Source organism: Notechis scutatus, chromosome 4, assembly GCF_049901735.1.
Source record: "Notechis scutatus isolate UNSWTSFEM ecotype Mainland chromosome 4, rNotScu1.2, whole genome shotgun sequence".
NCBI classification, from domain to species: Eukaryota; Metazoa; Chordata; class Lepidosauria; order Squamata; family Elapidae; genus Notechis; species Notechis scutatus.
The window spans coordinates 26444575-26457228 of NC_142012.1; the positions used below are offsets into that span (position 1 = coordinate 26444575).

The 12654-nt window shown below is 37.1% G+C and overlaps 1 protein-coding gene across 15 annotated transcripts in view; it reads right to left on the reverse strand.

Annotated features, from left to right (window-relative positions):
• Positions 1 to 12654, reverse strand: part of CAMK2D (calcium/calmodulin dependent protein kinase II delta) — a 132312-nt gene that overhangs the window by 33209 nt on the left and 86449 nt on the right. For 9 of the 15 annotated variants that reach the window (XM_026668726.2, XM_087962988.1, XM_087962986.1 and 6 more), the window contains exons 10-13: positions 10139 to 10261; positions 9018 to 9101; positions 8242 to 8284; positions 1907 to 1944 (exon numbers count right to left, since the gene is read on the reverse strand). In XM_026668726.2, coding sequence (XP_026524511.2) covers positions 1907 to 1944; positions 8242 to 8284; positions 9018 to 9101; positions 10139 to 10261 — 288 coding nt within the window. Of the gene's footprint in view, positions 1 to 134; positions 168 to 1906; positions 1945 to 8241; positions 8285 to 9017; positions 9102 to 10138; positions 10262 to 12654 lie in introns of all 15 variants that reach the window. The other 6 variants (XM_026668725.2, XM_087962984.1, XM_087962995.1 and 3 more) reach the window with 1 other exon arrangement.

Below are 12654 nucleotides of genomic sequence, written 5' to 3' on the forward strand. Positions count from 1 at the left end.
GAAGCACAAGTGTGCATTTTAAAAGTCTTGTAGCTTCTGATGTTACATTACCAACTCATTGATAAATACATCTATTTCATTTCTAAGTGTGAACATTTCATAGGATGAAAAGTCTGGCAGAGAAAGATCCTCACCATCATTTGAACACTCGAACTGGACTTCCTTTTCTGATATGACCAGTCAGAGAGAAAGGAAAAGAAGAAAACATGACTGGTTGGATTTAAAGAATCAATGCATGGAGAACAACATGTTTGTTGTAGTTTGGCTGCCTGTTTTAAAAATGCCCAATTTGCAGAAATGGGAGAACTATTCTGCATATGAATAGAATCTCCTCTTTGATAGGCACTGAAAAATGAATTCTTCTTTCATGGTGCCCGATGAGAACGGGTATGAGAAATAATTCTGAATATTCATCATAACACCTCCCACTCCAAGAATAATAGCTGCAAATTTCTGGTAGTAACTATCATCAGCACATCTGTTTAAATAGACCAATTTTAACCAAGACTATTAGAGATTTGCAATAAAATACTATTGAATACCTGGAAATACCAATAAAATACCAGAATTGGACATGCAGTATTACAAATACATTAAGGCAAGGCATTTCTACTGAACTGACCAATAGGGGGAAAGAAACAGCCATTTTGTTCCACTGGAAAGGATAGACTTTGGATACAGAGAAGTCTCACATAGTCATTGGAGTTAGTGGAAAGAGGAGTAGAACATATTCTCAGTACCATAAATAGCACTCTGCAATAGGTCCAGCTAATCTTGGAAAGTGCACCGGCTGGGTCCAGAAATAAATCATATTGAATTTGGCTGTTTCAGAGTGGCTGCTTTAGATTACCAATGTGCTTATTCATGAAATATATAAATGTATGCATATCACAAATTCAATGGAAACATATGAGTTATATACTCCAAAGGTCAGATTCAAGAAAAGAAAAATGCAAGAGTAGAAATTTAACTCCAAGAATATTCAAATAAATGGAAAGATCTATAGAAATTACACTTCAAATAACAACTGAAACATTTTATTTAATGCTAATAATCTTGGTTCCCCCCCATTTTTCTTAAGCTAATTTTCTATGTACCAAAACATTATATATGGAACAATCTCTCCTTGTATGCTGTTCTAGGACCTCAGGCTCAGAAACTCTAGATCATATAGGAAAGCTACAACAATTTCTTACTAATTTTTCTTACTCAATCTGAACTTGTAACTGAGATCTTAAAATGTATTATTTTCTGCCCAGGTATACTGATTTCTTTTGGCAGAATACAGGTCAATGATTGGCCAACTTTGTGATAATTTTTTCAATGCTAATATCATAAAATGGATGTCATAAAAAATGAATAGAAAGGGATAAATCACTAACATGACTAGAAAGTAACTTAATTAACACACTGATTTATGCATTGCCCTTTCTTAAGAAAATACTCTAAGCAGTTCACAAGAAAAATCTAAACATCTGCAACTCTGCAACATTAAAAAGTTAAACAAGTAAAATGTGTTACATTGCTTTTGAACTAAGTAATTATAAATTATCCCTGCCTCACCTACTTCTAAGTAAATATTACTTGCTGCCCCAAAAGCCTCTTGAAAAAGTATTCTATTAACTGTTAATTTTCTGTTAAAAAGAAAGAGAAAAGAAAGAGAACTGTATTCTTAACTTTCTGAAATAAACAACAGGGCACTGGTGACACCATCCTCTGTATTTGGGTTTGCATGTGTGCACATATTTGCATGTTCTTGTGTATGTGCATACATACAGTATATAGACGTCTTAATGAAGATCAGGACCAGTTACATCAATGCCCAAAGGCATGGAATTTACAAGGTGATTTGATAGTGAAAAATTAGTGACACTATCATTAGCTGCCCTTTATATTTGTAACTTACCTTTACTCCATCAGGTTTCTTCAATAAACTCTTGGCTGCTATAAATTAAAAGGAAATAAATACTGTTAGTTGACTAATTTAAGAAGAAAACTATGAAAATATGTTTCTTTTTCTTACTGAATTCCATTTATCATTATTTGTCACTTTATTGTTCTACCATCTCTTAGTAAACATTTTCATAAGAATGTGATATCTTTCTTAAACAAACAACAATTATGAGTCATCCAAAACTTTTTGGAAAATATGGAGGGTGGATTCGGTTTCTACCGGTAACATGATCATTTTAAATTAGATTTTATCAAGCATCTAGCATAATCCCCTTGGGTTGCTGGTAAAACAAAGCAAATATAATGTAATATCCAGCTCTTACTCAGAGCTGTAAGCATCTTGATATGTAAAGTACACAAAAAGGAGAAACAGACAAAGGTGGAGAAAATTATAGGTCAAAATTTTATATGACCTTACATTGTTGATATAAAAACTTTTCTTACTGTAAATTCTACCTTCTAACTGTAAAAGGATTAAGCTATTATCACATTATAAGGTACCATACTGTATATGATAAAATACACTGCTCAAAAAAATAAAGGGAACACAAAAATAAGACATCCTTGATCTGAATGAATGAAATATTCTTATTAAATACTTTGTTCATTACATAGTTGAATGTGCTGACAACAAAATCACACAAAAATTATCAATGGAAATCAAATTTAGCAACAATGGAGGTCTGGATTTGGAGTTACACTCAAACTTAAAGTGGAAAAAAACACTACAGGCTGATCCAACTTTGATGTAATGTTCTTAAAACAAGTCAAAACAAGGCTCAGTAGTGTTTGTGGCTTCCACATGCCTGTATGACCTCCTTACAATGCCTGGGCATGCTCCTGATGAGGTGACGGATGGTCTTCCTGAGGGATCTCCTCCCACACCTGAACTAAAGCATCCCCCAACTCCTGGACAGTCTGTGGTGCAACGTGACATTGGTGGATGGAGCGAGACATGATGTCCCAGATGTGCTCAATTGGATTCAGGTCTGGGGAACGGGCAGGCCAGTCCATAGCATCAATGCCTTTGTCTTGCAGGAACTGCTGCAAGCCACATGAGGTCTAGCAATGTCTTGCATTAGGAGGAACCCAGGGCCAACCGCACCAGCATGTGGTCTCACAAAGGGTCTGAGGATCTCATCTCGGTACATAATGGCAGTCAGGCTACCTCTGGCAAGCACATGGAGGGCTGTGCGGCCCCCTAAAGAAATGCTACCCCACACCATTACTGACCCACTGCCAAACCGGTCATGCTGGAGGATGTTGCAGGCAGCAGAACGTTCTCCACTGTGTCTCCAGACCCTGTCACATCTGCCACATGTGCTCAGTGTGAATCTGCTTTTATCTGTGAAGAGCACAGGGCGCCAGTGGTGAATGTGCCAATCTTGGTGTTCTCTGGCAAATGTCAAATGTCCTGCATGGTGTTGGGCTGTAAGCACAACCCCCACCTGTGGACGTCGGGCCCTCATACCACCCTCATGGAGTCTGTTTCTGACCGTTTGAGCAGCCACATACACATTTGTGGCCCGCTGGAGGTCATTTTGCAGGGCTCTGGCAGTGCTCCTCCTGTCCCTCCTTGCACAAAGGCGGAGGTAATGGTCCTGATGCTGGGTTGTTGCCCTCCTACAGGTCCTCCACGTCTCCTGATGTACTAGCCTGTCTCCTGGTAACACCTCCATGCTCTGGACACTACACTGACAGACACAGCAAACCTTCTTGCCACAGCTCACATTGATGTGCCATCCTGGATGAGCTGCACTACCTGAGCCACTTGTGTGGGTTGTAGACTCTGTCTCATGCTACCACTAGAGTGAAAGCACCGCCAGTGTTCAAAAGTGACCAAACCATCAGCCAGAAAGCATAGGAACTGAGAAGTGGTCTGTGGTCACCACCTGCAGAACCACTCCTTTATTGGGGATGTCTTGCTACCTGCCTATGCTTTCCACCTGTTGTCTATTCCATTTGCACAACAGCATGTGAAATTGATTGTCAATCAGTGTTGCTACCTAAGTGGACAGTTTGATTTCACAGAAGTGTGATTGACTTGGAGTTACATTGTGTTGTTTAAGTGTTCCCTTTATTCTTTTTGAGCAGTGTATGTCCACATTGCTTATAAGTGACTGATAGAACAAACCTACTCATAGATAAGAAAGAAATTCCTGAAGTTTTGTAAGTGAAGAACTGAGGTAGAAAACATTTATTCTCTCTCATAGTTTTGCTTTAAATTATCCCATGTGAAACTCAAGAAAATTGATTGAGGCCAGCCCTTCCAACTTGGATCAAAAGAAAATAAAGGGGATTGATCAAATTGAGATTTTTCACAAGCTCATTTCCTTTCCTCCTCACTCCTACCTAATGGTTTGGGGAAGATTCTAAGTTCTGGATCTTGTGATTTAGGAATTCTCAGCAGCAGAGACAAAAACAAAGAAGATGGGAATAAGTATCAAGCTAAATTTTGTTCTCCAAAAAGGGACAAAGCAGAAAGAATAAAAAAAAGATCAAATGTTCTATGTTAACCCCCTATGATCCTGTGGCATGTCCTTGGATTTTTTTTAAAAAAACCGAAACCTTGTACGCTTAAGAGTAATGAATGTATTTGATAAGCTTTTGTAAATGACCTAGCTATTTGTTTTGTTTAGTTTTTTTCCAAGAGAAAATCAGATTTAGGGAACTTAACCAGATATGCCTTATTCTTCCTTGTCACCTTCACTTGTAGTCTTGTTGAAATTATATGAGAATAACATTAGCAGATATATGGAAAATTAATATTTAAAAGATAACTAAAATATTGTTAGAAGTTACACTTTATATATCATTATTTCTATATAAATGAAATTTGTATAGCAATAATTTTACTTGTCATATAAAATAAGTAACTTTTCAAATTATAAATGCATTTGGAACTGGATATTTAACAAACCACTTTGCGCAAATGGGTTTCTAAATTATATCATATAGTACTACCAAACAGAAATGCAATTATCTTAATGAGAGCGAAGCATTATCTGTGGCACTATTATCTTCTGAACAGAAGATATGGATAGGAATTCTGTTTTCGTGATGGCTGAAGAAAAACATACAAGATTGTATCTGCATAACCTATTTGAACACTGACTTTGCACTCTCCAAAATCTTCCTTCTGTGGCAAAAGGATTATGCTGCTTTTATAAGTGGTAATTTCATAGGAGTACAAAAGTCTGCACAGCAACAATTGAATGCCTATTGCATATTCCAGCACAAATGTACTTATTAGCATTGTTTAATTTTGCTTTCTCTATTGCAAAGTCTAATTTATGGGACAAACTGCATTGAAACTGAAGCAAGCTCCCCCTTCTCTATTGTACTATAGGAACGCTAATTATATTTCTTTACTGAAATAGAATTGTTCAGATTTTTAAAAATTGAGTATTTATAAATTTTAATATTTTCATTTTTTCATTTTTGTATTTCTTATTTAAAACATTTTATTATTGTTATTTTTGTACATTATCAAGAGCCATTAAGGAAATGAATGAAATATATATTTTCTAAATCAATAAATACTTTGTGGTAACATTATGTAAGTCTTGCCACTTCAAGAACACAACTAACAAGGTTTTACTTATTATGTTTACCACAAGAATGTATTAATGCCTCTTACATTTCAAAAATAATAATATCAGTCTTCAATAATTGAAGTTGACTATTTGGCTGAAGCAATGAGGCAATGTTCCTATAAAACATTATTTGAGGAATAATGCTTCCAGCAGTTGCTACATAACTGGGTCAAAAACATGATACGGATAAAGCTAAAAAAAGCTTCATCCTAAAGAGGAACAATAAAGTAATGCAAGTATGGGGAATAACAATGTGCATCATAATGACTGGTTTGTGTCAGACATCATAACACAAATACATAATTGTGACTTGTTTGCAATATCATAATGCACCTGTTTTGAAATCATTGTGGATTATGGAAGCTACAGTACAGAGGTCTTCACTCAGATATCAAACTATATTGTAGCCAACTATAAAATATACATCCAACTCAGTGGTGGAATTCAAAATTTTTTACTACCAGTTCTGTGGGCATGGCTTGGTGGACATGGAAGGGGAAGGATACTGTAAAACAGGGGTCGCCAACCTCTTGGACCCCAGGGACCACCAAACTCATAATTTTAAATCCCAGGGACCACTAACCGGTTCTGTGGGCATGGCCTAATTTCTGAATGTGGCTTAGTAGTCATGTGACTGGCTGGGCATGGCTTGTATGTAAATATTATAAATATTTATATAAATATTGAATTTTTTATAAAAAAAGAGCAACTTTTACCCAAAACCTCTGAACTTCGCGCGGACCAAAATAAAAAGATCGCCCACCGTCATGTTTGGAGGTTCCGCATTTGGAGCTTCCGCCGCCGTTTGGAGCTCCAAACAGCGGCAGTGCTCCAAACACGAAGCCGGTTGCTAAAGAGCCAGAAAGCAGCAAGGGCGCCAGGTGGAAAGGACAGGGTCGCGATCACACGGAGATGCCCAAAGCGCAGGAGGGTGAGACGGAGGGGAGGGCGGAGTCGTGTAATTGACGCAGAGTGAAGGCAGTAGGACGACTCTTCGGGGCGGAGTGTTGCTTGGGACGCATGCGCGCTGCAAGGAGGGAAAGGCGAAAGCTCTTTAGCAAGGCATCGCGGTCTCCTCTCTTGCTTGCTCTGAACTTCCGCGGACCAAAATAAAAGATCGCCCGCCGTCATGTTTGGAGCTGCCACTTCCGCGTTTGGAGCTCCAAATGGCGACCGCGCTCCAATCACGGAAGCGGCAGCTCCAAACGTGGCGGCGTAATGGGCAGAAGGGAAAGCAACAGCGGCGGGTGCCAAAGGTGTCTGCAGCAAAGGTGGGAGTAGGGAGCTCTCTGTGCTTGGCCATGATCGCCCGTTAGGAGCGGCTGGTGGCGAGGATGCAAGGGGGGGAATTAAGTCACCCCCCGAAAAGATGGCCTAGCCGTTTTTTCGGGGCTCAAAAAAAAATAAGGCCCGGCCTTATTATGTGAGAAACACGGTAGGATTTCACACTGTTGTCTGTAACACCATCAGACAAAAACATCTGCCGATCCTAAGTCCTTGGAAATAGGTGAACAAAAATGCCAAATCCATTCTGAACATCTGGCTGACTATGCATCAAACCATAAAAATAATAATACAAATCCTTGGGAAGGACAAAAATGCCAAATCCAGTTTTTCTGGTTAACTGTGAGACTAACCATAATACAAAATAACAAAGAGAAGTTAGAAAGACTATGGCAAAAGAAAGCAAAGATAGTACCAACAGTAATAGGACCCTGGATGTAATTCCAAACAATCCGCAGCACCATTTGAACATCATTCACATTGACAAAATTGCCATAAATCAATTGCAAAAGGCAGCCAGATATTTGGAACAGCTTATATTCTGGGACAGTATCTTCAATTATAAATTTATAATAAATCATAAAACAATGATACCTGCCTATATCAGGTACTTGATAAGTGGGAAAAAATGTCAACTCCAATCTGGCTGACTGTGTGACCCACTGTAATAATAAAATTACTTATTACAATCTTTGCTAATCTGGTGTCAGTTCTCATGGTCGCTGGAAAGGTCTTATCTAGAACAATGTAAGTAAAGTTAAATATCAGAAGCATTTTAAGGTTTCGACGAGGGGCCTTCTGCTCACATTGTATATTTGGCATGATGAAGAGATTATGGAAGAAATTTGATATACCCAGCATAGGAATCTAGCAGACAACTACCATACATTTTGAACAAGATGTTTTTCATCACATACTGCATATGGCAAGGATGTAATCTAATACAGGAAGAAGAACTGTTTGAATGCTGAAGAAAAATCCTTCATATCATGTACCCAACTATTCCTCCAGACACATTTAAAAGGAAAATGTAACCCAACAATTCAAATAAATTTTTTAATAAAGTCTGTCAGGAATTTATTGTAGAATCCTTTTCCAATATAAATATATAACAAAATGTGGGAAAGGAGATCTCATGTTTGTATATTTTAACAAATATTTTCAAATCTTGTAGGATGTTCAGGTATAATATCAAAAGAAGTTAGAAAAAATATTGTAGAAAAGATGAAATAAAAAAGGTGGTTATTTCACCCCATTCCACTTATAATCAGACAATGCATAAGTCAAAATAAATATATTTGGTAAAAACAAACAGAATAGTATGTCAACAAATTGAAGACTTTTTAAAAATACATTCCATGAGTGCATAGCAACAGTTAGCAATACAGAGGCATAGAAGTGCACATACCTGAGAAATTTCTTGTAGCCAACATTGTTGTTAAAATGGCTCCCTGAAAATCCAACATAATGCCAATATTTTAGAAGATAAAATTATGATTTTTAATATCAAAATACAATACTAAATCTACTCATCTTAATATATGGTATTTATAAACATAAATATAAAGTGTATACTTTTCTTCTTATATTTGTTGAAGTTTTGCTTTCAAATATAGTAAAAGTATGTGTCAGTTATATTCCCTATTAAAAACATAAACTGGCAATGCTTGGTATTTTTGGGGGGGAAAGCACTACGACGTCATATTAAAAAGAGAGGTATGCTTACATTTATTTCAATTTCACACATAAATGCAAATTTCCTCCCACGTTTCCAAAGTACACATATATACACATACATACAGCTCCACAGAGAAAAGAGAGGAAAAGGAACATTAAAAGAGAAATCTCTCTAGGGCTCAATATAAGTGTGATCTGCTACATTATTTTCAGTATTGGAAAATGCTGTACTTCCAGACACAGTGAGCAAGAATTTGCAGATACAAATTGGGAAACTGGTTTTATTTTATTAGTCTGAATATTAAAACAAAGGAGTACTAGCATCAAATTCTACAACAAGGTAATACAAAATCTGCACAAAGAAGAAGAATAAAAGCCATCATATGTGTAAACTGAATACTTCTGCATATAAAATTAACTACTACGGATTAGTTAGAATATATTTTTGGAAATGCTATGAACAATAAATAAAGGAAATAAAACGATCTATAAAAATTGCCCTCTTACCTTGAGTTTTCTTCTTGCATTGAACTTCTTCAAACAATCTACAGTCTCCTGTCTGTGCATCATAGAAGCAACAGTAGAGCGTTGCTGAAAGACAAGAACAGAGTATATGTTTCAATGCATGTAGTTTTATCTACGGTGTTATTTAATATAACTCTTGTTTGGGAGATGCATCCAGAAGTCAGTGACAATTCTAGAGTTCCCAGTCAGAATAACAATGCTCCTTCCCCCAACATTTAAGTTCAATTTAATTTGTGTTGCCGCTAAATATTAGATTACCAATGGGGACTTTTTGATCTCTGAACGCTTTTTCTCTTTAATTATCAATTCCAATACATTATTCAGATCCTGCTTTTATACCTTCTGCTTTGTAGGGTTGATTTAGTTGCTTAATTAAAAGTACAAGTAGTCCTCATTTAGTAACCACAATTGGACCTGGCAACTTGGTCATTAATTGAAGCAGTCACTAAGTAAAAATGCAACAATACTTACGACCTTACTTCAGCTTTCCTTTGCTTTATAGATATGTGAAGGTTGTAAATACGAGTTGATCATAACTATACTTCTTTATCACTGTTGTAATATGAATGGGCACTAAATGAGGCAGTTGCTAAATGTGGATTACCTATAGCTGTTATCTTACATGGCCCTTTAATAGAAAACTCATATATTGGTACTACAAAACACCAATTCTCTAGAGAACAGAGGAGAATACCATTAATAGAATAACAGAGTTGGAAGGGACCTCGGAGGTCTTCTAGTCCAACTCCCTGTTCAAACAGAAAATCCTAAACCATTTCAGACAAATGATTGTCCAATAACTTCTACCACTGTTGTATAAATTCTATATCTCTGAGGGTAAGCTACAATACTGAAGTTAAGATTTTATAGAAGGAAATCAATAGGCTGCAAAATAGTAAAATGGATTAAGATAATCTGGATGTCAGGATTCCAGCAGTTACCCCAATTATATATATATATATATATATATATGAGTTGAGGTTATATATTATATATATATATATAATAGTTGATAGTGGGATGAATAACCAAATACCTAACCTTGTATTTTGACCCCAACCACATGACTTCTGGGCAAAACTTAATTAATAAATACTGCTTACGCAGATCCATGGGTGTTTGAGGGCCTCCGATGCATTGATGCGTTTGGCAGGATTGATTGTAAGCATTTTGTTGATAAGATCTTTTGCTTCTGGGGTCACCGTATCCCATTCTGGTGAAGGAAACTTGAGAAACACGTATTCATGTAAAATCAAACCGATACAGCAGCCCAGATGGACGTGAAACTGTTTTAATTTGTGAATTACCATGAGAAGGTTTTGATAAACATCAAGTAAATAAATATGTCTTCTAGCCACGTTGCCATATTTTAAGAAAATAAAAGATAGAATAAATATCATGTCCATTTACCATTGTACATAAATGGCGAGGTGGTGGAGAGGATTGGTAGTTTTACATTTCTGGGCACTTATATCTCAGAGGACCTCTCATGGACTATGAATGCCAACATGCTTGTGAAGAAGGCACAATAGAGGCTGTGCTTCCTGAGAATGCTCAGGAAGATAAATCTATCTCAGCATCTACTTCTGTCCTACTACTGCTGCACCATTGAGAGTGTCCTGGCATACAGCATTCTTGCATGGTATGGGAGCAGCTCTGTAGTGGACAAAAAAGCTCTACAGAGAATCATTTAAACTGCCCAGAATATCATTGGGCTCCAGCTACCAGCCCTGGACGACAACTTTGCATCTCGCTGTTTGAGGAAGTTGCACAACATTCTCAGAGACTCTTCCCATCCTGCTTACAATCTTTGTGAACTATTGCCTTCTGGCAGAAGATACAGAACAATTAAAACTTGGACCACACATTTTCTGAACAGTTTTTATCCCAGAGCTATAATTGCACTTAACAATGAACTTAAGGACCATCATCAGTGAGCTGTTGGACAGTATTATTTGGTCTGTTGTGTGGATTCTTGTGTGTTTTTAGGGGGTGGGATATTTGGTGGGTGGGGGTGAATTTGGGGATTGTTATGTGTATGTGTGTGTTGGGTCTGGTCTGGGTGTTATGTGAATTTTGTTAGATGTGTATATAGGTATATAGGTACAATGACAATAAAGTATTAACTAACTATTAACTACGTCACGCTGAACTAGAGCTGCAGCTTTTGTGGGGATCTTTACTCCTTGAAAACAAAGCAAGGATTGTTTTGCTTCTTTTCTAGAAAATAAATCATTTTGTAGAGACTTTGAGGTTGTCTTAACGTGGTCTAGCGGATGATGAGACTTTTCTCCCTCTCTCAAATATGGCAATCTTCCCTCTCTTCCCATGAACTTACAGAAGCATTTGTACAGCTATTTCCTCTATTCACTTCACTTCAAATTCTTCCCATTCTCACAAATTGAGCAATTGAAAACAAAGTGAATGTTAAAGCACAGCACTAATGAAAACAAACAAGTTAATTAGTATTGAACTGAGACACAGAAAACCTGAGTCAAGAGTAGACTAGATAAAAGAAAACTCAATTGTATGAGGCATGAAGAAAAGGAATAGCTGTAATAGGTTCAGATAACCTTCCAAATAATTGGGAAAGATAATCTACTCTTGAATTGACCACTGCATGCAACTGATTCTTGTCTGTTGATTATGGAAAGCCTTCACGTACATTTCAGCATGGCTAAAGCCTGTAAGACTGCCAATCCTTCTGAAAGCAGGGTATTATTTTATGAAAAGCAATTTGTATAATGGACTCCTCTGAAACAGCAAGAAGGATAATCATGCTGCAGAAGAGACATTTGTCGATTTGGAAAAACATTCCAACAGGCATCAGTGCTTAAAAGGCAGGGTGGGAGGAAAACCAATCATATTTTTTTTTAATGATTCTTGTGGCTGCAATTGACAGACTTGAAAAATATGAGCGGTGAGAAAATAGGATGGAAACATTGTGGGCGGGACCAGTTCTTCATGGCTCATTTCACATTTTTTTTGTCCCAGATCTACATAAACAAACGTGTAACGAAATCAAGACAGATTATAGGTGTGGGAATCTGTAACAAAATGTGGTCAATGAGTGATGTGTCAGGGATGAGCACAATACAGTGGCAGAAAAACTATACCAAGAATATTTATTTACGTCAGCATCACTAGGTACCTTCCAGCTCTTTTAGACTACACCTCCATTAACTGTGGTTGGTATGATGAATAGTGAAGTCTAACAGAATTGGAGGACTGTGGGTCAGAAAAATAGAATCCTCAAGCCGAAGGGTCAATTAGACCATCTAATTCAACCTTGTGCTCAACCAAGGAATCCAAGTAAATGCTTCATAAACAGGTGGCTGTCCTGCTTTTTACTTGAACATATATCTCAAAGGGAAAAAGGGAAATATATTGATAACTAGAGCTCTGGAAGGTTGATTTTAAGATGTAAGGGATCAGTTAGCTTAATGAGGGGCCTATGTGGTTCAACATGTTGTGTTAGACGGTGGTAAACAATCCCCATTCAGGCAACCCACAAGTAGTAACAGGAGGGTGACAGACTTCAATGCTCACTCTTTAGTAATTAATATTTAAGGCTTGCTGCCTGGAAGATTAATGAATTTGGCTATTTATCTTTTTGTGT